At 37.1% G+C, this 26,838-nt stretch overlaps 1 protein-coding gene across 2 annotated transcripts in view; it reads left to right on the top strand.

Annotated features, from left to right (window-relative positions):
- The window catches only part of FARSB (phenylalanyl-tRNA synthetase subunit beta), a 65,337-nt gene that overhangs the window by 6,466 nt on the left and 32,033 nt on the right, over nucleotides 1–26,838 (top strand). Inside the window, exons 1-15 of one of the 2 annotated variants that reach the window (XM_034655258.1) lie at nucleotides 983–1,038; nucleotides 3,189–3,251; nucleotides 4,001–4,155; nucleotides 5,279–5,348; nucleotides 5,924–6,039; nucleotides 10,287–10,437; nucleotides 11,217–11,325; nucleotides 12,213–12,283; nucleotides 13,786–13,847; nucleotides 14,745–14,796; nucleotides 18,491–18,552; nucleotides 18,826–19,033; nucleotides 19,525–19,605; nucleotides 22,430–22,522; nucleotides 26,258–26,375. In XM_034655258.1, the coding sequence (XP_034511149.1) occupies nucleotides 5,307–5,348; nucleotides 5,924–6,039; nucleotides 10,287–10,437; nucleotides 11,217–11,325; nucleotides 12,213–12,283; nucleotides 13,786–13,847; nucleotides 14,745–14,796; nucleotides 18,491–18,552; nucleotides 18,826–19,033; nucleotides 19,525–19,605; nucleotides 22,430–22,522; nucleotides 26,258–26,375 (1,165 nt within the window). In that variant the 5' untranslated portion in view covers nucleotides 983–1,038; nucleotides 3,189–3,251; nucleotides 4,001–4,155; nucleotides 5,279–5,306. Of the gene's footprint in view, nucleotides 1–982; nucleotides 1,039–3,188; nucleotides 3,252–4,000; nucleotides 4,156–5,278; nucleotides 5,349–5,923; nucleotides 6,040–10,286; nucleotides 10,438–11,216; nucleotides 11,326–12,212; nucleotides 12,284–13,785; nucleotides 13,848–14,744; nucleotides 14,797–18,490; nucleotides 18,553–18,825; nucleotides 19,034–19,524; nucleotides 19,606–22,429; nucleotides 22,523–26,257; nucleotides 26,376–26,838 lie in introns of those variants that run through there. The other variant, XM_002930641.4, reaches the window with a different exon arrangement.

Below are 26,838 nucleotides of genomic sequence, written 5' to 3'. Positions count from 1 at the left end.
CCATGTTGATCTTCCCAAATTTTCTGTGTTGTCCCACTCCCCACAGTCTCTGCCTAATGAACTCAGCATTTGTGTGAAGCCTTAGCTGACCCTAAGTCAAGCTAATTACTTTCTTTGTGCCACCTCTGTACCTTATGCTTAACTATATTTACACATCTGATTTCTTTTTTAGAATAGGAATTGTTTTATTTTTGTAGTCTTAGCACCTAGTACAGCGCCTGGCCTATTAAGTGTTGAGTTAAAGTTCATTGTCAGGGTCAGCATCTTAAGACCAGCTTTTCACTAGAATATACTGGTAATGATGGTTTGTGTTCAATTTTTGATAGTGACAAAATCCCCCAAAATGCTGTAGGAGGTAGCAAAGTAGACTATAACTTCAAGGAAGAGAAGTCATAATTATTGGAGACCTATGTTTTGGGGTGCTATGCCAAATCCATTACTTGCATAATATCAAAATCTTTCCCAGAGTTCCATGCTAAAAATAAATGGCTGTAAAATGCTACTTTATGGATGAGGCTCAGGAAGTTTACATAAGGTGCCAAGCTCTCAGAACTAGTAAATGGAATAGTCGGTTCAAGCTCTGATTGGCCTTCCTCCAAAGCCTGCTATCAGGCTTCAGAATTTTAAATGATAGGACTTATATGACATAGGACTTATATGACATTATCCCATTGTGCTGGATCTGTGTCTTGGAGCCTACTTTACATTTGATCTCTACCTAATAGGTTGTTTTTCTAAATAAATGTGAGCTTCCCGGTGCAGGTAACCTAATTCTGTAGTTGATATTAAATGAATCCATGCTTAAATAGTTGTTTCTTTTGAGGTGGTTTTTTTTTTTTTTTTGGTCCCTTTTGTTGGTTTTAAAATGGTGCTGATGCCCGATATTAGCTTGGTGTAGGGTATTAAAAAAATACAGTTTACATACTACTTTCATTTAAGCTGAGCAGATTAAAATTAGCAATCTCCTTTTTTTTTTTTCCAGCTGATGAAGAATTTGATGAACTATGTTTTGAATTTGGTCTGGAACTTGATGAAATTGTATGTATTGACTATTTTAAAAATATTTCATGTATAAGCGCATTTTTCAGAGGTTTACTATATTTTGTTCCTTATGGTTAGACTAAGATGGAACATTTGTGGGTTCTGGTGATTTCTGTGCTCTTGGCGTTAATGGGTGAAGCTCCAGTTCTAAGAGGGTTTATTGCTTTCTTTAAAATGTCAAAGGGTTCATGTGTTAAGTTGTATGCAGTCACCTCCAGTTATCAGGCTACTGCTGTGGAGATGAATAGCCCATCTTGAGTAACCAAGAATGAGTGTGTGCTTCCTGGTCAGTGAGGTGCCTTTTTATAAATCACTTATGGAAAGGGATCTGGGAGCAATGGAAATGTTACTTTAGCCAAAGTTCGTGTGGCCTATGGTTCCCCCTCCTTCACTTCCTCTGTGCCCTACTGCATTTTCCTCCATTCCTGTTTAATCAGCATTAATTCATTCTTAATCATTACTGTATACATTGACCTTGTAAAATGATCTAGTTTTTGCACTTGCTCTTAGCCAAAAGGCCGAGAAGTGATCTTCTAGTTTCTGAAGGTTGCTTATAAAAATCTTTCTAGTCTTTTAATTGTACAATTAAAATACTCTTAAGAAGTTTATTTGCAGAATCTATTACTAATCACATAAGACATTGTATTTATAACTAAAATGATAATTTCATATTTCTCTTTTTAGTGCTATTTTTTTCTTAAGCCTTTTATATTCTTTTTTTCTTTCTTTTTTAAAGATTTTGTTTATTTGACAGAGACAGCGAGAGAGGGAACACAAGCAGGGGGAGTGGGATTGGGAGTGGGAGAAGCAGGCTTACTGCTGAGCAGGGAACCCGATCCCAGGACTCTGGGATCATGACCTGAGCTGAAAGCAGATGCTTAATGGCTGAGCCACCCAGGTGCCCCTTAAGCCTTTTATATTCTTGATCTGTTCAGTGTTATAACACTAGAAGGTTTAGGCTAACAAAAATGTACATTGACTTGTTTTTTCTGCTTTTTTACTGATGTTACAGGAAGTTTTTTGTTAATGAGCATCTTCATGCTTGAAATTGTCTAAGATTTTTCTAAGTTGCTATTAATAATTAGACTTCAATTATGTTTGAGGCTGTATGATATCTAAGAGCCTTGGACTGGATATCGGAAAATCTGAGGAATAGTTAAAGCTCCCACATTCACCACGGACAACTACATTGCTTCTTTGGGCCTCCTTTTCATCTATGAAATGGGGGCTGTGGATTATATGATCCCTGTAGCTCCCTTCCAGCTTTGAAATTTCTGTGATCATTGATTTCTGTAAGAGTTTAGTAGCGCTCACAAATCCCACCTTCAGATACAGTCTTTGTATGAATTGAGATACTGAAATGAAAGATTTAAGCTGGTGTGTCTTTTTTGCGAAGGGAGTAGGCATTTTTTCTTAATTCAGATGTCTTAATTTCTCTGCTTACCACATTTTCTCCCCTTTTTCTTATGGGTGCCTCCTGAAACAATGCAACCCCTATCATGGGGGAGATGAGAGCTTGACATGAAAGGAGGCAGAAGGAGGAGGAAGAATTAGAATTTAAATAGAGTTCAATCAAAGAGGTCAATAGAATTGCTGCTTTTTTAAGTTGAAGTGTAAGTGACTTACAGTATCTTATTTCAGGTGTATATCCTAGTGATTCTTTCTTGCCAGTGGTTATCTTTAAGAAAATCTGTTACTCTGCTATAATGTGGTGACTGAGATATTCTAAGCTTTTGGCTACTGCATTATAATTATTCTAGTGTTTCTTCTCTTGGTTGTCTTTGTTTTTTTTTTTTTTTTTTAAATTAGCCTTAATTTTTTCTTTTTTTTAAAGATTTTATTTGAGTGCATGAGCAGGGGAGCGTGAGTGAGAGGGAGGAGCAGAGGCAGAGGGAAAAGCAGACTCAGCAGGGAGCCCAGCCCAATGCCAGCTCCATCCCAGGACCCTGGGATCATGACCTGAGCCAAAGGCAGACGGACTGAGCCACCTAGGCACCCTGGTTGCCTTTATTCTTACTGCTCTATACCTTTACTCTCATTAGATTGCTTCCCATTGTGCCTATAATCTCTCCTAATTTACACCACAGTTCTGGTCTCTTCAGATTTTTTTTTTTTTAATGTTACTCTTTCTTACATGTTGCTTCTAGGCTTGGGTGCCTACTGGATTTAGTTTTTAGAATCATTATAAGAAGTCATATTTCTTTTATTTGGTGAGTTATCTTTACTTTGCCTCTGACACTTTTTGTTGTTGCTGCTATATGTACTTGGTGGTATTTTCTTTTAAATCTGGGATGGGTAAACTCTTTGTAGAGGGCCAGATCGTAAGCCTTGTAGGTGGTGTCTGTACCACAGACAGCTGTTTCAGTATGTAAGTCAAAATAGATAACATGTAAACAAATGGGGCTGGTGATGTTCCATTAAAACTTACAAAAAAGGTGGCAGGTACGATTTTGGCCAGTGGGCCATAATTTGCTGACCCTTGCTTTAGAGGAGTTAGCAGTGTTCTGAAGTGACTGAGGTTGCTGGATGTCCAAACTCAGCAAAAAAAAAGTTGAGTATTTTCTGTTGTTGTGATTATAACATATAATATTTTTGTTGCAGATGTAATAAACATGTTTTATTGCAGAAAAGAACATATATAATGTAGTTGCTGCTTTTTAAAAAAAAAAACCTATTTTACTTGAGAGAAAGAGAGTGTGCACGTGCTCACCTGTGTGTACTCCAGTGTGGGGGCGGGGGGAGAGAACCTTCAAGCAGACTCCCTGCTGAGCGGGGAGCCTGACCTGGGGCTTGATCTTATGACCCATGAGATTATGACCTGAGCTGAAACCAAGAACCAGATGTTCAACCAACTGAGCCACTCAGGTGCCCCTGTAAGTTACTACTTTATATCACTGACAACTACTTTTTCAAAATAACCTAGATTTATTTTGCTTTATTTTTGGGGGGCTTGTTTTAGACTTCTGAGAAAGAAATCATAAGTAAGGAACAAGGTAATGAAAAGGCGGAGGGAGCCTCTGATGTTGTTCTTTACAAAATTGACGTCCCTGCCAATAGATATGATCTCCTGTGTTTGGAAGGATTGGTTCGAGGACTTCAAGTCTTCAAAGAAAGGTAAGAGAATATGTTTATTAAATACTTTGCTTAGTTAGATTTCTTTTGCCTGTCATTATCAGCATCCCCGTTTAAGTCTTTAGAAAAAAACTTGTTGGGCAGGTGCACAGCTTTAGGTTTGCATAGAGGGACGGTTGGAGAGTAAGATATATGCAGATTATAGCCTTTTAAAAATTTGCATATTGAGTCCTAGCCTTCCATCTGGGGAACTACTTAAAACTGGAGTGGTTAATGATTTTATAGCTTCTTATAAAATTTTTTAGTGGGTTCATGTGAATTTCCTCAGTAATCCAATAGAAATAGATGACTTGTTGGATTCATTAAAGGTTGGGAGGAAAGTAGAGGTGGCAAAACTTTTATATGCTGTTTGCTTAAAAACTCTAAGGAAGCTTAGGAGCAGAGCTTCCTAACTGGAAAACTGAAAATCTTAGGATGGCTCTCTGATCTTGGACAAGTTAATTGTCCTCTAGTTTCAGTCTCCTAATTTGCTTTTGTTTTTGAGAGCATGTGCCTGCTCGAGCTGAGGGGGGGGCATGGGGGAGAGGGCAGATGGAGAGGGAGAATCTTAAGGATACTCCATGCCCCAGCGTGGACCCTGACACAGGGCTTAATCTCACAACTCTGAGATCATGACCTGAGTCAAAATCAAGAATCAGATGCTTAACCGACTGAGGTACCCAGGCACCTCTCAGTCTCCTAATTTATAATGAATATTTTTAAGTCCCCTTCCAACTATTCATGTAATGAATACAGAAGGTAATGAATAGATGAAGTGAAAAAGAGGTGAAACAATAACACCTATCAAAAATAATTATTTTTGCTTTCAATGACCTATCATCTGGTCAGCTGCAAAAGGACGAGAGCCTCTGGCCAATGGGCTAAATGGTTTTCTGCCTCTGCTGATCCTCAGGCAGACACTTCTTACCACGAGGCATCCTATACCATTTTTAGACCACTATAAGTGTTAGAAAGTTTGCTTCTTGTTTTAATATTCAGCCTAAATCGGATTTGCTGTAACTTCAACCTATTGTCTTAGCTCTGTTCATTTTTTTATACTCTTACACAGGATGCAGTTTATCAAATGTTTTGGTTAAAAATCAAGTTTGTTTTAATTTCCTTTTAGGATAAAGCCTCCAGTGTATAAACGGGTAATGCCTAATGGAGAAATCCAGAAATTGATTATCACCGAAGAGGTAATAAGGATAAATTCTTATTTTCCTTTTTAAAAAGTTTGCTTTGTGAATATATTTATAAGGTGGGGAGGAAAAAAAAGCTGATCCTTCTGCCAAATATAATTTTCTTAGACCATTTGCTAAAAATGGACCTAAATTTAGCTCTTAAAAACTGTCAATTATTTCCCTTTCATTTATTGGTGAAAGCAAAGCATTTGTTTTCCTCAATAATTTTGAAAAACAACACCAAGTGTTTATTTACAACATTTTGAGATAGAATTAAGTTGTGGTATATTAATAATGTTTAAAGAAACTTTGGGGGGGGAACATTATTTTGATAAAAATGTCAACTATGAGCAAACTAATTACAGGTTAATTTTTTCTGTTTTTAGTAAATTTTCAGACATTTTGCTGAAATGTAAATTCCATGAGAAGGGTGATTTTATCTTTTGTTACCAGTATATCTTTGAATGCAAGAATACATATGCTTGTTCGTGAATTTGCAATAGTATTGAGAGTGCAGCTAACTTTCTTTCACAAGATGTTATGAGAAAAGCCCAGGTATGGACAGTCTCTAATGATACAATGAATTTCAGACAGCTAAAATACGTCCTTATGCTGTGGCAGCAGTTCTCCGAAATATAAAGTTCACTAAAGATCGATATGACAGCTTCATCGAACTTCAGGAGAAATTACATCAGAATATTTGCAGGTTTGTGGTTGCATTTTCTTTCCTCCTTGCCTTCCTCTGTTCCTTCCCCTCTTTTTTTCCTTTTTACCACTTTCTCTCTCCCTAGTTCCCTCCCTCCTTCCTTTCTTTCTCTGCAGATTTTTTCAAAGCATTTCTAAATTAATGCGTGAGAGTGACAAGAGCTTAAATTTGCTTAACTAAATAAGTTTGCATTTTACCAGATAGCTCCTTGTTACTGTTAGTGAACAGTACGTGCATGGAGAAATAAGAGCTCTATTTGGGATACTATATAGAGAAGAAATATCTAGTCCTAGAGATTTTCTTGGTTTTTAGGTTTGTGTTTTTGGTTGTTTTCACATTATTAGTAGTGGATTATACTACTAAATGTTAAATGATGGTAGTTTGAAGTATGACTTATTTTAAAATTGAAAAAGTTTTGGCTTGATGACACTGAGTGTAACTATAAATTTACAGATGAAACTTGAGACTTTTAAAATGAATTTTCTTACTATTTGACATTACTATCCATCATTTCCCATGTGCTCCTTTAATGCAATGATCTTCAGACGTGTAATTCCTGAACTCCTAAAGGTCAAGGAAGGCAACAGTGGGAGTCTTTGAACTAACTTCAGTATTTGAGAAATCCTGATGGAAATTACAGATTTACTGATTACATTAAGCTTTAGTTAACATATCAAGTTTTTTTTGTATTGGTCCTGAAGTACATCAGCATATCTCCTGCTGATCAAAAGGTATGATGAACAGTTATAGATATCTTGAATAAAAATAGAAAACGTTTTTATTGTAGCAATTGCAGTTTGGTAAACTGGAGATTGAAGAGACTTCTATGTAAGTGATGGGCTAGGGACAGGGTTTGGAGGGGACCCTGCATGTTTTCTACTGGGGTAGAATGTTTGAAAAACAAAACACCAGTAGGTCTGTTTCCAGAAACACCTTTGTTGATGTGGTAAAAGAAACTTTTTCAGATTCTAAATAATATTTATTCCTAGTTCTTTTATAAAAATAGTCTATTTGTAAGCTTGCTAATTATTAAGCAAAACAATAAGAATTTAAATCTCTCAAATGAAGAGCAAAATAGATTTCTGACAAGCTAGTAAGTGGTTGAGGCTGATTATCTATTCTGGACCTTGTTTATTTGAAGAATCTATTTTTACCTAAATTGGAGGGCATTTCCTCACTTAATTCCCTTTTAAGCTCTGTTTAAGTAGTATTTCTGGAAATCATGAGCTTTTTGCAAGGGGAAGTAAAACCTGTCCGAACACTCCGGTGTGCGGGAGTCCTTACCTATCAGTAACTGCTAATTAACCTCTTGCATGAGCTTTGGAAACCTGGGGTTCTTCAAGGAATATTTTCATTTTGTTTACGTTAGCAAATGTATTGGCATAAAGTTGTTCATGATGTTCTCTTATTATCCTTTTAATATCTATTATCTGTAGTGATACCACCTTTTTCATTTGTCTTTTTTCCCTTGATCAAGGGAGGTGGCTGGATGTTTATCAACTATATTGATGTTTTCAGAGAACCAGCTTTTAGTTTTATTGACTTTTTTTTTTTCCTCCATTGATTAAGCACTGTTCTGTGTCGGGCTAATTGCTAATACTGAGGCAAGACCCTTCTGCCTATTTGATCCCTTTCCACAGGAAGTAGTGAGGTTTTCAGTCTGTGAACACTGTTCCTCCGATGAGTCTTTCCCTGGCCACAGATAATTTCCTCACATGTATGCACTGATCAGTACTCAGCTGAACACTTGAAGCAGATCTCCAGAATTCTCCTAGCTCTCTCCACTTCAGTATTGTTTGTGGTGAACCCCAGCTGTCTTGGTCTCCCTAGACTGAGTTATGTTTCTCAACTCAGGGAGTCGGCTGATCTCCAGCCTTGTCCCTCTTTCCTAACTTACAACATGGAAATCCCTCCAGGCAGTAAGCTGGGGCAGTCGTGGGGCTCCCTTCATTTATTTCCTGTCAGGGATTGCTGCTCTTCATTGCCTGACGTCCAGTGCCACCCATGAAACGGTTTCCTGTATTTTGCCTGTTTGGTGGTGGTTTCAGGCAAGAGCGTAAATCTAGTCTCTTACTCCATCTTGGTTGGAAGTGTCCAGTGAATTTTTTACTTCAGTTATTTTACTTTGCATCTTAGAATCCATTTGGTTTCTTTTCACAAGTTTCTTTTTTTGCTGTTATTTCCTCATCTGTTCATTACGTGCATATTTTCCCCATAATTTTTGAATATTTTTTATGGTAGGAACTTGAAAGTTTGTGCAGTGATTTGAAAATTAGGGTCATCTTAGCATTGGATTTTATGGACTGGTTTTGTCTGGAGTAGAAATCACATTTCCCTGTTCTTACGTCCACTGCTTTTTAAAAAGTTTATTTTTTTTAAGCAGTCTCTACACCCAGTGTGGGGCTCGAACTTAGGACTCTGAGACCAAAAGTTGCATACTCTTCTGACTGAGCTAGCCGGGTGCCCCTCATGTCCACCACTTTTTGATTGCACATAGAATGTTATGTTATGGATAAGGCTCTTAATTTTCTGAGGACTGGTTTTGTCTTACAGGCAAAGACTCTTGAATACTTAGCAGCACTCAAACTTGAAACATTTGCTAGGCAAGATCTCTGCAGTTGGCAACAGCTTAGTGTTCTCAGTTCTTTCAGCTTTCTCCTGTTTTTGCACAGCAAGACTTTAAAATTTTTGCCAGTATGATAGCTAAAATCTTGATTTCTAACTTATTTTTAGTTTGCGTATTTTCATATATCTGGGATATTAATCCTTTTCTGTATGTAAACTTCAAGCCTTTTCTCAATTTGTCTTGACTTTCAGGGTCTTTGGATATATAGTTTTCAATTTGGATAGTCCCATTTATCAGTCTTCCTATGATTCTTCTATTTTGTGTCAAAGGGTGTCCTCCAGTTTTATACATTGTTGTCCTTTATTTTCTTTGAATAATTTTTGTGGCTTCTTCTGTGAGTGTTTGTATGTTTGTGTCTTGTTTTTCAAAATGCATAGCTCTTTGATTCATCTAGAATTTATTTTTGTGATTGGTTTGAAATTGAAATTTAGTGACCTTTTGTAGAGAACTGTTTTAGGATTAAGGGACCATTACTATCTTAAAAACAAAGCAAAACAACACGGACCTTCTTACTTGTGGATTTGCCAATTGTTAATTTATCTACACTTTATATTTCAACTTCTGGTATTTCTGGAGTTATCGTCCATAAGCACAAAATTCATTGAATAATGTAACACTTCTTTTGTGCTTGTTAACAGTTCTTTTGAGTTAACCATATTTATTAAAGTTCTTGTTACCAGTCTTGAAGGATGACCAAGATTTATTTCTTACAAATTTTGAAAACTACTTTGTAATTCATGTAACATGAACTTCAATAAAATCCTTGATTACTAATGCATTTTATCTGTTTGATGTATATATGCACTTAAGCATAAATACTCAAATATATTTATACATACATCTAAAACTAATTCTAAGAAATCTTAAGAATGCCATAAATTCTGACCAGGTTTCTTTTTGAATTGTCTTTTAGAAAGCTTAGAGCCAAATTTGTGACTCTGTGTGCTAAGACTGGTCCTTTGGATTCTAATTTAGTATTAACATTGTTCCTGGCTCTGTTTTATATCCCTTTTTTTTTTTTTTCTCTCCTAATCTTAACCTGCTGTAAGGTGTTAAAATTACTTTAAATCCTTCACTCCTGAACTGCAGAACAAATGAAATTAATAGCTTTTGAACTTCCCTTATGCACTAAATTTTAAGTGTAATTCACAGTTCTTAATTTTTTTCCATGATTAAAGTAATAACAGCTTTGTGACAGAAAATTTAGGAAAATACACAAAAATAAAAAAACACAGCAATTTGTTAGTTTATTCTAATAAAACATTTGTTTACTTGAGGACCCTGAGAGGAAATGGGTTGGGGGCGGGGGGAAAGGAATGTTCACTTGGAAAATGTCCTAGTTAACACAGTACTTGGGAAAGCATAGTGGCAAGGAATTTACTGTAGCTATTGAAATAATGTGTTTTGAGTAGCTTTAGAATTTCTCATTACTTTGAGTGCTGTGAGAATTTGTTCATTATACTCTTCTAAAGCTGCCTTACAGTAATAGGCTATTTTAGGGAAGTGTCAAAAATCTTTTTTTCCCCCTAACATAAGGTCTGTTAGCTGTAGAATTTCTGCTTTGGAATATTCAAAACTTTTTTGTCTTTTTTTTTTTTTCCCCCCCTCCCTCAACATTTAGGAAAAGAACCTTGGTTGCTATTGGTACCCACGATTTGGACACTTTGTCAGGCCCTTTTACATATACTGCAAAGCGACCTTCAGATATAAAATTCAAGCCTCTAAATAAGACCAAGGAGTATACAGCCTGTGAACTGATGAACATATACAAGGTAGATTATTTTTTTATATTATGGAAATAGCTCTCCATAAATCAAAATTTCTTCGAAGTCAAGTCTTGGAATTAGAGAGATGTAAATGAGTTCTTTTTTAAAACAGTGTCTGTGCTCCAATCAAGAGCTACTGATTCATTTGATGTAGAGTGGGGCCCGGGCATAGTTTTACTCCTTTAACCTCTTGGATGATTTTAGTGTATAGCTGGTAATTGAGAACCACTGAAGTAGAACATGCCACATTATAATCATATTTGGGCATAATTATAATCCATGCACATTATAAAGAATAAGATTTAGGTAGTCTCCCCCCCCCCATGAGAAACAGTATTACAATGTGTCTATCTTCTACTATTTAGCATTTTAGATTGCAGCAGTTAAAATGATTCCATAGTCACTTAATGGTGCTTAAAAAATAAAAGTGAGTGTCATTTAGAAAAAACAGCTTTTATCCTTGGCCTGATTTGCCACTCTTTTCTTCCTGTTTATGTAAACAGTTTTGTGATGGTTTGTGTTTTGCTTGAGACAGTCAGGCTTACCAGTGCAAATTTATTTTTCACCCTTGGAAAACGGCTGGGCTGTGTTCTCATCTCTCCCCAGTAGGAGATGAGGTATATAAGGATATTAAGATATTTAGGAAACCTTACAAATCTAGGACTTTCTGTAATATGGGGCCGTTTTATTGTTTTTCTGATTTTTTTTCCTTTTTTGTACTAGATAGGCATATAAACTAATTAGTGTTAGAAGTACAAAATTAATTTTGACTTAATTTTTTTCAGACTGACAACCACCTTAAACATTATTTGCCTATCATTGAAAATAAACCCCTGTACCCAGTTATCTATGATAGCAATGGTGTCATCCTTTCAATGCCTCCAGTCATCAATGGTGAGTTATTTCTTAAGCATCAGATTTTTTTTTTTCCTTACCTTTCAACATTTCTGTAGAATTGAACTCCAGACTTGGCTCAGTCAAATGAAATAAATCTTAATCTGGAATCTCCAGTTTTTGTAGATTTTATTGTAGTAGTTCTTTTCATTCAACATTTTACTGGTGATTTTTACATAACTTTTAAATGTATAAATATAAGTACATAGATATCTACTGGTGGCAGTCTCTGGATTCTATTATATTCCTCTGAAGAGTGTTAATATTTTGGTTTTAACCCATGACTCAACTTGGTTAAGCTCAAATTCTGCCTTGCCTGCTGTTTTATAGTTAAAACTTTTAAACTGAATTTCACCCTCTTACCTCCTTTCTGAAGACTCTTCTTGAGGAGGCAACATGGATGTATTTACAAAATTTAATGATGTGATAGCCATAGATGTTGACCTCTCTGGAGGTGAGAAGGGGGTTTAGTTGATTCACAATGGGAAGAGCCTCTTCCTCCTTGAGGTTGAACTCTAGCTGTTACAGTGGTTCAGAACCTGAGCTTCAGAGTAGCCAGACCCAGACCCAGACTGTAGCCTTGCTGAAGCTTTGAATCTTAGATCTGTCTGCAGCTCTGTCATAGCGTTCATGTGGAGGGATGAGACAACCTCTGTTTAGTGCTGGGCAGAGCAGCTCTGACACACCGAATGCAGTAAACACTTGTTACTCTTTTATTTCTATTCTCCCACGTATAGTGGGGGCTTAAAATAAATGTTGCATTATCACCTTACCTCTGAGATGTCCATTTATGTTGTACTCTAAGTGAAAATGTAGTTTCTGTTCTGGAGAACTTTTTAGTACACCTGTGTTTCTGAAACTGATTGTTTTATTATTTTGTGTTGTAGGAAGTCATTCCAAAATAACCGTAAATACTAGAAATGTATTTATTGAATGCACAGGAACTGACTTCACTAAGGTAAATAAAACTCTAATTCCGTTTTTGTACTGTCAGAATGTTTTAGTTCTGGGCCAAGACTAGATGGCTGAACTTTAAAGTGTTTATTTTGTAGGTGGGAACATATTTCAGAAATTTAGAAAATTAGAAAGCCACAGATGTTCTGTACTTTGGTTATGGTGTGTTCATTTAATTAACAAATCTTTAACAAGCATCTCCTGTCTTTCCAGTGCTGTGCATTTAATGAGTTTCATGTTTCTTGACTTGAAGGAACTCATTCTAGTGGGAGAATTAGCCATATACCTAACTGTAAAACTGAGAATGGAATAAGTATTGTATAAATTGTTTATCTTAGTTGGCTTTTAAATGCTGAGTAACTTGGTACCTGTGTGTACTTAGTAATAAGTCTTTAAAAATGAAGTGGCTTATAAAGTATTATTTAGCAAATTGATAAAGGGTTTGTGCCCACGATGATATCTAGAATATGTAGAATACTGGTTCACTCACTTTTAATAACTACATATATTGGATTGGATTGCTATGAAACTTTTTTACATCTTAAGATTTCTTTATACATGTTAATGCATAGAGTAACATGGCAATTAAGCAAATTAATAAGCTTGAATGACAGGAGAAGGCTGGCCTATAGAAATAGGGCCATAAATGGCATTCAGTACATCTTACAGGATTGGACACCATTGTAAGGTATTTCATTTATAACTTTTATAAGTTATGATCTTATTTAAGTTTATTAAAAATTAAAAAAAATTTAAACCATATTTGGTTTATTTTTTAATAAACCATATTTGGCCATATTTGCCTTTAGAAATACTAGAGTAATATAACTGATACTATTTACAAATTTTTTAAAAAGTCTTACATTAACAGACCTTAGATATCTTTCCTGAAGCTTATATTTAAACAGTAAAGTATATATAAAAGCAAAGCCTATATATATCCCAATAAGGTTATTGTATTTTTTCAGTTAAAAACTCGAACAAATCTATACAGTCCTTACAATGTGCTAGGCATTGCTCGTATATTAATACATCTAATCCTCATAATAACCAAATGAGATCTAGAAATGTTTATAATCTTTACTTAACAGATGAAGATGCAAAAGTACAAAGATGGTAAGTAACTTGCCCAAAGTCAGATTACTTGTAAGTGGTTGAGCCAGGAGTCCGGCAACTGGCTGCAGAGATCTGGGAGACTGATAAGGTTTACTCCCATAGTTAGCCATTTGCTTCTCTTGAAAGTTGGTGAACCCAAGGGAGAGGGCCAGGGGAAGTAAATGATTTGTTTCGGTCATGGATTGTTAGCTCTCAGAGAACCGAATAAATGCAGACCACCTGAAGATAAGGCTAGGCCTGCTTTAGCTCACAAGTTTTTATTCCACTCCCTTTTTTTAGAATGTATATATACAGTGTCATTTTTAGATGGTTGAGGACTAAATTAAGTTTTCACTTCCATCTGAGTGAAGAGAATATATTTTTTGATTACAATATTTGTCTTTTTTGCAGGCAAAAATAGTTCTTGATGTTATTGTCACCATGTTCAGTGAATATTGTGAGAATCAATTTACGTAAGTTTATTTGACAGTGTTATTGAAGTTTGTTCTGAAGGCAAAGCACTAGGGCCTTGTACTAAATATAAATATGAAAAATGTGGCTCCTGTGACTAGAACATATCTTCTCTTTGGGGGGCTAAGACCTATGCATAACTGTTTAAAATAAAAAGTGAGAACTACTTTAAAAAGTTTTGGTAGTGTTCTGGCTGTAAGGGCAGGTTATTACTAGCTGGATTGGTTATTGCACCTGTGCAGACATTGTGGAGGCATGAAATTTAAGCTGTGTTTCAAGATCATTGGATTTGAGGATGTAAACATGGAAGGACAGACAAGGAACAGCTAAACAAAAGTAGGGAAGCATATATCCCATATGTATGAATAGGATTACTATATTTTTTCCAAAACTTATTTTTTAATTAAAAAGATTTCATTAAATGTTCCTTGCCGTGTCTTGGCGTCATAGTTTATTCTAGAATGTTAATTATAATTCAAAATAGCCATATCACTGCAGAGCACAGGACTGAAGTTGTATGGCAGGGTGTGTTTTTTTAAATCGATTTGCCTATTAGTGGTTGCATAGTCAGCTTTCATGGTGTAACACAGCACCCTGGTAAATGTTGGAATGTGTATATCCATGTTGGCAAGGAGTAATTGAGGATGCACGCTTTGTAGCCCTGAGAAGTAAGCATCAGATGTGTGCAGCCTGAGGAGCTGCGGGGCCATAGGGGATGGAACAGTAAGGTGGTGTTGAGTTTAGGAGGATTAATCCCGACAGCGGTGTTGGAACGTGAATAAATTGAATGTGTTGAGATTACTCTTGTAGAACAAGTGAGAGACTTGTTAACCATACACATTTTTAGAATTTATGGCCCTTTTTGTTTTTAATATTTCTGGGTTTTTTTTTCCCTCCAGGGTTGAAGCAGCTGAGGTTGTTTTTCCTAATGGAAAATCTTATACCTTTCCAGTAAGTATTTAGAAGTGGATTTGATTGATAATACTAGTGATAATGTCATAGAGTACTTGTTGTATGTCCATCCATTTACCCACATGCCAGGCATTATACTGTGTGCATTACATGGATTTAATCCTCACAGTAACCCTATGAAGGTGGGTGCTGTTTGGCTTTTTCCCAGATGGAGATAGAGACTTTGAGATGTTAAATAGCTTGCTTGTTACTATGAAATGGTGGAGCTAGATGATAGTCCAGCTTCAGCTCCCAACATGCTCCATTATACCACTGCATTAGATGGCCATAATTCCTCTGATTTATGCTCTTTAATTTTAATTTAAATTCAATTAACTAACATATATTATTAGTTTCAGAAATAGTGTTCATTGATTCATCAGTCTTACATAACACCCAGTGTTCATTATATGACATGTCCTCCCTGATGTCCATCACCTAGTTACCCCATCCCTCCACATCCCGCCCCTCCAGCAACCCTCAGTTTTGTTTCCTATGATTAAGTCTCTTATGGTTTGTCTCCTTCTCTGATTTTGTCTTGTTTTATTTTTCACTCCCTTCCCCTATGATCCTCTGTTTTGTTTCTTCAATTCCACATGAGTGAGATCATATGATAATTGTCTTTCTCTGACTTACTTCGCTTAGCATAATGCCTTCTAGTTCCATCCATGTTGTTGCAAATGGCAGGATTTCATTTTTTTTGATGACTGAGTAGTATTCCATTTTGTGTGTTTTTGTGTGTGTGTGTATACATATCACATCTTTATCCATTCATCTGTTGATGGACATCTGGGCTTTTTCCATAGTTTGGCTATTGTGGACATTGCTTCTATAAATGTTGGGGTGTGCAGGTTCTGATTTACTCTTTTTTTAACCAGTTTACTGGGTAATTTATAGTCTCACCCCTTTTACGATGACTCAGCCCTCCAAACCTAATTAGTCTGTTCACACTTGAATTAACAGTCGCTGAAGAGCCGTCTTTTAATAATTCCAGGTGTATTAACAGGACTAAGTAGTAAGCACAATTGTCAAGACATAGAATCTTGGTTAAAAAACAAAACAAAAAACAAACAAAAAAACCACAACAGCATTATTCTTAATTGGGCTTTTTTCTTCCCCTAAGATGATTTTATTAATACAAAGATGGCTGTTCAAACACATGACTCTTAGTCACTTAGTTGTGGTTATGGTTCAGTGAGGCCATTTTTTAAGCTCTTCTTTAGATTTTTTCACTATTTCTCTGTCACTTAAGAAGTGAATCATAGCCTGGAATGGTTTCTACTATTTAAATAGTTTTTAAAGTAGATAAAATCTGCCAAGATCAAAACCTTCCCCTTCCTGAAAACATGAGCATTTAACATCATACTTCATTCTAGAATATTGATTATAATTCAGAATAAATGTATAGCTGTAGAAAACTTAGTTGAAATTGTGGACTCTCTCAGTTTTTAAAAAATTTGTAGTGCCTGTTAGTTTTTGTTATGTAACAAACTGATATCTCAAGACTTAGTGGCTTAAAATAACAGTGATTTGTTTATCATTATTCTGTTGGTCAGCTGGGTAGTTCTGGTCTGACTGGCTTGGCTAATGTCTCCTGGGCTTGCTCCTGTATAATCAGCCAGTTGGTAGACTAGCATCTAAATGACCTGAGATAGCCTCACACACAAGTCTCCTTAGCTGTAGAGTCACCAGGTCAAGTGTCTGTCGTCATCCAGCGGGCTGGCTTGGTCTTTGTTACATGGTGGCAGTTGCAGGATTCCCAGCAAGCACTGGACTTACTCTCATGTAAGTATCTTTAAGTGTGGTGTCCTTAGATTCAAGGAAGGGCAACAAAGACTCCCATTTCCCAGTGCGAGGAGGGCCTGACGTGCCCCATTGTGAGGCCATGGGTGCAGCAGAGAAGGGAAGAATGTGGCCATCTGTATGATTTACCACAGTAGTAGTCGGGAGTAGCCAGAGATAGCTTTTTAGTCTATTTTAAAATGATGTCTGATTTGAGAAAAGTTTTTTTGATATGAAGAATTGTCAATATTAATAAAACTGAAATATGTACTTTGGGGAGGAAAAAGATATCTTAAAATTTGGTTCACTTTTCTCATGTAGATATTTCCTTGAAATCATTTGCATTATAAAGGGCTTTCATAAATTCAAAATGGTGGGATTTCTGAAAAGGAGTACTGTAGCAGTCTCGTCATTTGTTAATCTGTTTACTTCTGGACGTGGATTAGAACAACTCTTCTCAGGTTGTCCTCCCAGAAGAGAATGATCCTCTGAGGAACTGATTTCTTCCTCACATGAAACAGCTTATTTTTCTCAGTACTTTGATAGTTCTTTCCTAGTCTTCTGTTATTTCATATAAAAGAATGGACTTTGGAATAAGAGGGCCAGAGGAGAGAAGTGGCAGGTAGTCCAAGAGACCAGTGGTTAATGTTGGGAGCTTCGGAATTACGCTGCCTGAACTTGTTAATTCATTAAATTGTTCATTTATTTTATGCATTTACTCATTGGCTACATACCGAGTGCTTAGTACCTGACAAGCATTTTTGTAAGCACTAGGAATGTAGCAGCGCCAGGGCCCAGCAGCTTACCATTGTTGTGATCCGGGGTTTCTCATCTACAACCTAACTGTTCGCCCTTCACTGATTAGGAATCTAATAGTATCTGTTGTGAGGGTTAAGATTATCGTGCAAGTGTCTTGTACTCTTTAGTTCATATCAACTGCTCAGTAAAGGTTTTTCTGTTGCAATCATTAGCTTCTAGTTTCATGCTTCTTAAACCCTCTGTGCAGTCACAGCACCTCAGGATCTTGATAACCTTCAGATCCAGAATCGGTAGGCCCCGGGTCACTGCTACCAGCTATAAAGGCCCGAGAGCCTACGTTTCTAAGAAGCACTTGGGTGATGATGATACTTCTACCTGAGAATTGCAAGGCTCTGGTCCATTGTACTTACTTGATTCCAATCAGATTCTTAAATTTGTAGCCTTTTTGCCAGTGGTAGTTATGCTTTCGAGAGTAATTTAATGATAAATATTCATAGATATGTTTGCAAAGGTGCTGAAGAGCCTGGGCTTTATACATGTTTATTCCTACCTAACGTGGTAAAGTTACACACTGTTTGAAGGAGAGTACCAATTTATGAGATGCTCCCAGTCCTACTGTGTCCTGGAGCAGATTGATGATAGCTGGGACTGCCTGGGGGCCCGGTCGCATTCCCCCACCAGGATAAATGATAAGAAAGGAATTTCTTTGTAACACTTGGGCTTAGTTTAATGGTGATATTTGATAGTACATGGTGATATTTGAATTATTCATTCTTGGTCATAAATGCCTGCTTGCTTGTGAGGAGACTGAAAATCCTTAGGATTTATAAGCATCTTAGAAATGATGTAATGCACCAGGGTTTTACTGCAGAGAGTGGTGATTGGCCATGTGAGAGAAAAGTGCTTGGCGTTTTCTATTTCTGAGCAGTACCAGTTGTCTAGCAAGGACAATGTTCAGTTATGAGCCTGTTGTAGCAGATTTATTCCTCTGTAATGTTTTAAAACCTAATGTTTATTTTCAGTGTCTCACTCTAACAACAGTTTTTTTGGGAGGGCAGTGAGACTGCCACAGCAAGACGATGTAAAGTTAGAGTCTAATGCTGTAGCTGTGACAGGGACTCACTTAAGCTTCTCGAACTTTTTCTCTTTAAAGGAACTGGCTTACCGAAAGGAAATAGTGAGAGCTGATCTAATTAACAAAAAAGTTGGAATCAGGTATGCTTTGAAAACATTTATTTACTGTTGGAGAGAATTCAAAAATGAAGTACCCACAAGACTTTAATTTTTCCTGAAAGAATGCTTATGCTTAGAGAGGGTTTTGATATCTTTTCAGAGTAAGTAAGTGATAGTAAATCATCTGTTGGGATGTCTGGTGTCTCATGGAACTCAGAAAGAAAGGTGATATTTCAGATAGAATATTTTAAAACAAAATATAAGCACGTTTTAAGTAATCCAGTGAAGTTTATGGATTGTACATTTCTGTTTCAGAGAAACTCCAGAAAATATTGCCAAGCTTCTAACCAGGATGTATTTAAAGTCAGAAGTAATAGGTGATGGGAATCAGATTGAGATCGAAATCCCTCCGACCAGATCTGACATTATCCATGCATGTGATATTGTAGAAGATGCGGCTATTGCCTACGGATATAACAACATTCAGATGACTCTCCCGAAAACCTGTACCATAGCTAATCAAGTAAGATTGCACCCTTAAATAAATACTCCTCGTTGTTAGAAACTGATTATTGAATGCCAGGAAGGCTTTGAGAAAAATGGCACATAGGAATTAAGTAGTATTTGGACATGCTGTGCTATGGGAGGCATTCGCTATGGAGAGGATACAAAACAGATGCCCAGTGGATTAGAGTAAGTTCAGAACCTGTGATGACTGGTACTTGAAGAAAGACAGTTCGAGTTTGGAGCCCTTTTGAATATTGAACTGGGAGATTCATTTTTTCAACCTGGCCTGAAGGCAGAAGTTTGCTGTGGGAGAGGTGAAGTGGGGAGTTTGTGCATCTGTGTGGGGGTATTGGGGTAGTGAAGTCGTGGGGAGGGGGGGTGAGGTGGTGGTACTAGCAGTATTAGTAAGGCTGGAAGGGGGTGTGCCCTTTAATGACCTGTTCTGTTTAAACCTTTTGTTTTAGGAAATTTTATTGAGGTGAATAAAGTTAAATATCTTTTTTTCAGCTTCCTCTTAATAAGCTCACAGAACTCCTAAGACATGACATGGCAGCCGCTGGGTTCACGGAGGCGCTTACCTTTGCTCTGGTATGTCTCCCATGGTTTTGTGCAGCTGATTGTTGACACTGAATCTCTGAAGTACTGTACTCTTTGATTCCTTACATGAATTTATAAAATCTAGACTGCTAAAATTTCCAGGTTCTAGAAGAACCAACTTTTTTTACTTGAGATTGTACAGTTTCTAGTAAAAAAAGTGTTTCCTTTTTTAGTCACAGAAAATCATGAAGGACAAAAGTCTTAAATGACAAATAACAATGTATTTTGTACTTTCATGGAAGTGTTGAAGGTTGAATTCACAACGAATTTCATAACCAAATCGATCAAGTTAGAATTTTTAGTTTTAATTTGGTTGTGTCTGTGCCCACTAGATGCCTCCCTTGTTAAGGATTTGTGGACTGTTCCACATTAAACTTCTTTGTCTTTGAACATGTTCACAACATTTGCTTTGAGTTGGAAAGCTGACATAAAAGGCCTGAATCAGGAAATGAATTTTATTACAAAATGGAAGGAAATGCCCTTCCCCCCACCAGGTTGACCATTTGTAAAGAATAAGACGTCTGTGCCGCTTATAATTTTCTCTTGCTGAGCATTTGTGTGGAGCCTACAGTGTAGTTCTGCAGTCTTCCAGTAGGTGTCAGCTTAATGGTGGAGGGCAAAAACCAAAACCAACCAACCAAACTCAACTACAGACAGACTTCTCCATCGTACCTATATAGAGAGTGCAGTAGTGGGGTTACATTACTACCAGTTTGTGGGGAGAGGGTGGTCAGAAAGGAGATGCAGCCTTTCTTCCTTTATTGAGCATCTGTCATTCATAGGATGCTAACCTCAGAAGGGACCTTACAGATGCTAAGTACCTACTTCAGCCTTAGTCTAAGAATATTCATAAAAATCATGGACTTAGTTTACTTATTATATTTTTCTAACACTTTAAACACATTAACATTGAAAAAAATATTTATTTTTTACTAGCTACTGCCACTTCAGGTTGCCTTCATGAAAACTGCTTCTAATCTCTGTCCCTCATCTTCCATTGTCATGATAAAGTACAAGGCCTCCCAGACACCTCTGCTGCCATGTTTGTGGAGCAACCTTTCTTCTACGCACATGGTACTAGTTCTGTTTGAGAGTAGATTACATTATTTAAATTGCATTTCCTAATTAATCACCTTATATCTTGTTGTAAAAACACTGCTGTGCTGAGGAGAAAATCTGGTTATTTCCATCGTGCCTGCCACCGTTCTCTGCCTCTGCAGCCATCGCAGATCAGGGAGCTCTTTTGTGCTCTGCCTGGATGTGGCTTCGGTATCCTTCCCAGGAGAGCATGGCAAGAATCATTAGAGCTGGCATTGACATAAGATCTAAACCCATTTGTGTGTGTGTGTGTGTTTATTTCTCTAAGAAATACAGACTAGTCCTTGAAGGCCACCTTGTAAAATAGTGCAATAGGCAACATCACCTAATGTTGGAAAACCATTCAGTAATCTGATGGTACATCAGTTTTCATGTTCAGTTTTAAACTCCTTTGCAACAGTTAGCATTAATATATGTGATAATTCTTTGTATTGATTCATCATCGTTAAATTTTTTTTTTTTTGAGCACTTAGTTTGTGGCAGGTACTTTATTTGCATTATCTTGTTAGCTCATTTATTAGATGTGATGCATCTGATAGTTTTATTTTCATGACTTCTGTTGGTCATCCTGGTGTTTGAGTGTGACAAGTATCTTTCTCTTTTTGGAGGGTGAGTGCTTAGGAGTTTATTGCTCAGGGCTTTCGCAAGCACCTATGTGCAGAAGTTAATGATTAAGTAGAAGGAACGTTGGGCAGAATTCAGGCCACTTGACTTCTTTTTTTTTTTTTAAAGATTTTATTTATTTGACAGACAGAGAGACAGCCAGCGAGAGAGGGAACACAAGCAGGGGGAGCGGGAGAGGAAGAAGCAGGCTCATAGCAGAGGAGCCTGATGTGGGGCTCCATCCCAGAACGATGGGATCACGCCCTGAGCCAAAGGCAGACGCTTAACGACTGAGCCACCCAGGTGCCCCCAGGCCACTTGACTTCTTGCTCATGCTCTCTCTCTCTTAAATAAATAAAATCTTTACATAAAGGAAAAAAAATACTTGACAGAGTACAAGCAGGGGGAGTGGCAGGAAGAGGGAGAAGCAGGCTCCCACTGAGCAGGGAGCCTGACATGAGGCTTGATCCCAGGCCCCTGGGATCATGACCTGAACTGAAGGCAGATGCTTAACCGACTGAGCCACCCAGGCACTCCTAGACATCTCTGGTAAAAGTAAGGAAGACTAGAAGATTCAGGGAATGGGGCGCATGGGTGGCACAGCAGTTAAGCGTCTGCCTTCGGCTCCGGGCGTGATCCCAGCGTTGTGGGATCGAGCCCCACATCAGGCTCCTCTGCTATGAGCCTGCTTCTTCCTCTCCCACTCCCTCTGCTTGTGTTTCCTCTCTCTCTGGCTGTCTCTATCTCTGTCAAATAAATAAATAAAATCTTTAAAAAAAAAAAAAAGATTCAGGGAATGGATAGCTAACTGTGTAAGAGACTAGACTGGTACAGTAAATGGGAGGCCAGCTTTAGGAAGGGCCGAGATGCAGTTACACCACCGTCAACATGGGGAAAACTTACTTTGCCCCTGTATCATAGATAGAACTCCTTGTAAGAGAACTGTTAATGTTGAATTATATCTGCTGTAGCCCTGACTTAGTTGATATATTTATTTTTAACTTCTTTACATAGAATCTACATTGCTATGAGACCATAAGTTGACTTACAACATTAAATACTTTGTATATTAAGTTTAGTCATTGTTTTTCTTTATTTTGCATGTACTTCATAGTGCTCCCAAGAAGATATTGCCGATAAACTTGGTTTGGACATCTCTGCAACAAAGGCAGTCCACATAAGTAATCCTAAAACAGCTGAATTTCAGGTGAGAATTTTAAGTAGGTAAGAATTTGGGTAAATCCTGAGAGGCAGTACATAAGTTATACTCAAGATGACAAAATCTTAGAGCTTTTTAAAACTCTCCTCTTAGATAAGATTATAGCTAGTTCTTACATAACTTTGGCGAATTTTTTTTTTAAAGCGCTCTTTTTTTTAAGATTTATTAGAGCTCGTGGGGGAGGGGCAGAGAGTTTAAATATTTTTAATTTTTAAAATTTTTTTAAAAGACTTTATTAGAGAGCAAGTGAGAAAGAGCAAGAATTGGGGCAGGGGCAGAGGGAGAGGGACAAGCAGACTCCCTGATGAGCAGGGAGCCTGACTGGGTCTCCGTCCCAGGACCCGGAGATCATGACCTGAGCTGAAACGAGGAGTGGGACATTTAACTGACTGAGCCACCCGGGCACCCCTTGTTGACAAATTCTTAACACTTTTTAGTCTTTTCTTGATTGGCCTGCAGTTGTGTTTTACTTACTTTGCTTGCCCAGTCTTGTTTGAACTCTGCATTTCATTCCCTTCAAATCAGTTGACTTTAATACTATTTTCAGATTTCATCTTTTCTACCCATTTTGTAATAAATGAATCAGCAGCTGTTCCCAGTACCTCCATTAAGTCATTCACTTTGAAAGTAGTTGTTACTTGTTTTTGACCATGCTGCCTGTTTTTTTCATGGTAATCCTCTAGTTCAATGGCAGTTTCACATAGAGTTTGGGAATAGTTCAGTGAGAATACGATCTTAGTAAATATTAGTGATTTACATTCTTAGATTAGGAAATTACTTTGAAGTGCTGTTTTTATAGTTGATTATATCTTTGTTTATTAATGACTTCAAACTATCTCCTCTCTTTCCTACTGGTCAGCTCTCATTCTGTTTTTCTTGCACACGCAATTCTTCGATATTCTTTAACCCTGGCTTAGAATCAAGGAGAATCTTAGAATTGGGAGGAAATGCTTTCAAGAAAATTTTGTTATAATATGTGAACTCTGTGACTTGAGATAGTTTCTAGGAATCTTGATTTTCATATCTGTAAAAGTAGGGGAGGGGATCTCTAAGTTCTAAAAATTTTTAAAGTTCTAAAAATGTTAAAATTTTGATTTTCTTAAAGTTAGATTTAATCTGTACCACTAATGTGGTAGATTAGGGCTAGACTATCTAAAGAGCCAACTGGTAATAATATTCATCAAGTACATAAATTGTTTCTCTGTATTCAGTGTCTGAACTTTGAAGAATTCTTATGCAGTTTGGAAGGATTGTGATAATAAGGTCCACTAGCTTTGTCTATTGCTCTTTAAAGATGCCTGTGGTGTTCTTTTCCATGAGAGATGCTCACATTCACTTGGGTAGAGGGATTTTTCTATAAATCTTACTGGATTTCTATTTGAGTTTATTCCAGATTTTCGTTTTTCTACCAGTTTCATTTATCAAACTTGATAGATTTCTTAAGATTTGGTGATGTTCTGTAGGATTTACATCCTGTTTTCTTTTTTATCTAAGTGGAAGGAAAATCAGAACACATTATCACTATAAATAGCTATGGTTTAGCACACTTTCAGAATCAATATTTCTGCATAAGATACATTAGATGAGTCCATGTTTTAGAGTGGACAGATTCTGTATTTTATTCCTGCTTTACCGATAAGTATGTCCTACCCTTACTAACATGGCTAACAGGTTTCTTTTTATTTATGGTTAAATGTAAAGTTGTTTATGGGCTTATAACTCAGTTTATTGTTTAAGCCCATTCTTTCTCTTGCATAATTCTTAATTTTGGGCTCTTTTCTAATTGTAGATATGTTAGAGAATGAATAAAAGGAAAATGTCAGTTAAAACATGCACATTTTATAATTATGAATGAAATCACAGAATATTCCCACATTCCCCCAAATTAGCAATAGTATTCCTTAATACTTTTAAATATCCAGTCATTGTTGAACTTTTCGCAGTTGTCTCAATTTTCTTAATAGTTTGTATGACCTTCATTTGAATCCCAAGGCAAAGTTGATGTGCTTCTTCCATCTCTTAAGCTACAGATTGCCCCTCTGTCCATCTCCCTGTCTCTCTTCCTTTCATTTTCTTCACTGAACAAACTGGGTCATTTGTCCTGTAGAGTTCTCAGGATGTTGTTAAATACATTCCAGTGGTCCCCTATATTTCTAGTAAATTGGGAGGTAGATCTAGAAGCTTGATTGGATTCCAGTTTAATTTTTTGTATTGCTGTGAGTTTTAAACAAGGCTGATGTATGAAATGGAAAAACAAAAACAGAAACAGAAACAAAACACTGGGAAAAGCTATTTACAAAGGTAGCTTGTTTATATTCCAGTAAGTTAAGCTTTCTTTTAACATTGTACTTTCATTTCTGTGAATGGTTTGGGCACTTTCTCTCCAGTTTTGAAAGTGGGCATTATTTACAAAAGCATGGAGTTGAAGGCTACTAGCAGCAGGTGGCAGAGTGAACGTGATTGGAAAGGTTTTCTCTTTTCCCTCAGCACACGTTCTACCACCAAGTCTTCATAGGGGCTTCCTGTTAACGTCTGTAAGATCTAGGAAGGGCCTCTGTTTTAGCCAGGGTGGTCAGGGCAGGCCTCTCTGGGGACCTTTTGAGCAGAGACTTGAAAGTAAGACAGCCACATGTGAATCCAGAGGAAGAATGTATGTGGCAGAGGAAGGGAGGAGGCGTGGAGACGGAACGCAGCTTGCAGAGCGTGGCTGCAACCCAGTAAGCCAGGGGGAGCAGCAGGCATGGTCGGTGGAGAGGAGGCCAGGACCAGATTCAGATAGGACCCCATGCAGGGCATGGATTTCATTCAAAATTTGATGGAAACTTGTTAAATTTTCGAACAGGAGTTTCCTGATCTGATGTAGGCCTTAAAGCATCGCTGTGTGTGGAGAACAGGCCGTAAGGCGGCAGGAGTGGAAGCAGAGAAAGCAGCTTAAGCTCCTGCTGTAGTCTGGGCAAGGGGTGGTGGTGCTGGTGTCTGCTGGAGCCCAGGATCATAACGACGGTGCCCTACCACCGCTCATAAGCTCTTCTGGGAACATGATGTGTTGAGAGCTAACCTGTCTCACATGGCTTAGAATGAGAAATTTGAGACAGAAGTAGGAAAGTTGTTTTGGGTTTTTTTTTTTTTTTTTTTTTTAGAACTATGATGTGTGTTTGTATTTCTTTGGCTACTAAGCTGAAAACTATGGTCACAGCTTGCCCATGGCAGCTGCATAATTTTTTTAGTGCTACATATTTGTGTTCTGTTTTCTCATTGTTGTGATATTTTAATTGCATTTACATTTTCCCTGGTCTTGGTTTTTAAGAATTTGATTAATTCATATTTCATCTATTTAAATACTTGCATTTCTTGTAATCACCTTCAATTACTTTATAAAATAAAGCAGAATATTAAAATTTACATATTTGCAATCTTAAAAGCTAACTTTAATTTTAAAAATGATAATAGAATAACCAATCCTAGATACAGGCATTGTATTTATATTTGTTTCTCAATTTTTGATTAGGTCTTAACGATTTTTCATTTTGTAAGTTTGGAAGCCAGAATACTTCCAGTGTTTCGTCTTGGAATTTATAATTAAAAATTATTTGAACATTTACATATTGCATTTTCCAGAAGAGTCTTATTACTGGGAAGCTGTTGAATTTTTTTGGCCTTGTCTTAAACCAAGTCTGTTTGTGTTCTTATTTGGTCAGTGCAATTTCATGTCTTCTCCTGTAGGTGGCACGCACTACCCTTCTTCCTGGCCTCCTAAAGACCATAGCTGCGAATCGGAAGATGCCTCTTCCTCTGAAACTGTTTGAAATCTCTGACATCGTAGTAAAAGATTCTAGCAGAGGTAAGAATGAGTACACTTGGATTTGTACACTTAAAGCATTTTATTATGAGAATCTCAGCTTTATGTAAAAGTGGACAGTATAACCACCTTGGTGAATCCAGCACCCGTCTTCAGCAGTTACCAGCACATGGCCAATCTTCTTTCATCTGTACGCCAACCTACTACTCCCCCATGTTAGTTTGATGTAATTCTTAGACCTCCTACTGTTTCACAGCAAACACTTTAGTATGTATTTCCAAAAGAGTTCTATATCTATCTAAAAGATAAAAGACACCACTTTTGTTTTTTAAAAATAACCCAACGCTGTTTTATCATCAAACATACAGCTAGTGTTTAAATTTTCCAATTGTTTCATGAACTTAGTTTTCATGATTGACTGATATGAATCCATCCAAGCAAGATATTCAGATATTTTGTTGCTCTCTTTTTTCTTTTAGTAGAAGGCAAATCTTAAAGACCTTAA

This window comes from Ailuropoda melanoleuca, chromosome 2 (assembly GCF_002007445.2).
Source record: "Ailuropoda melanoleuca isolate Jingjing chromosome 2, ASM200744v2, whole genome shotgun sequence".
NCBI classification, from domain to species: domain Eukaryota; kingdom Metazoa; phylum Chordata; class Mammalia; order Carnivora; family Ursidae; genus Ailuropoda; species Ailuropoda melanoleuca.
The sequence above is the reverse complement of the archived record's forward strand: the minus strand, read 5'-3'. Positions and strand labels throughout refer to the sequence as shown.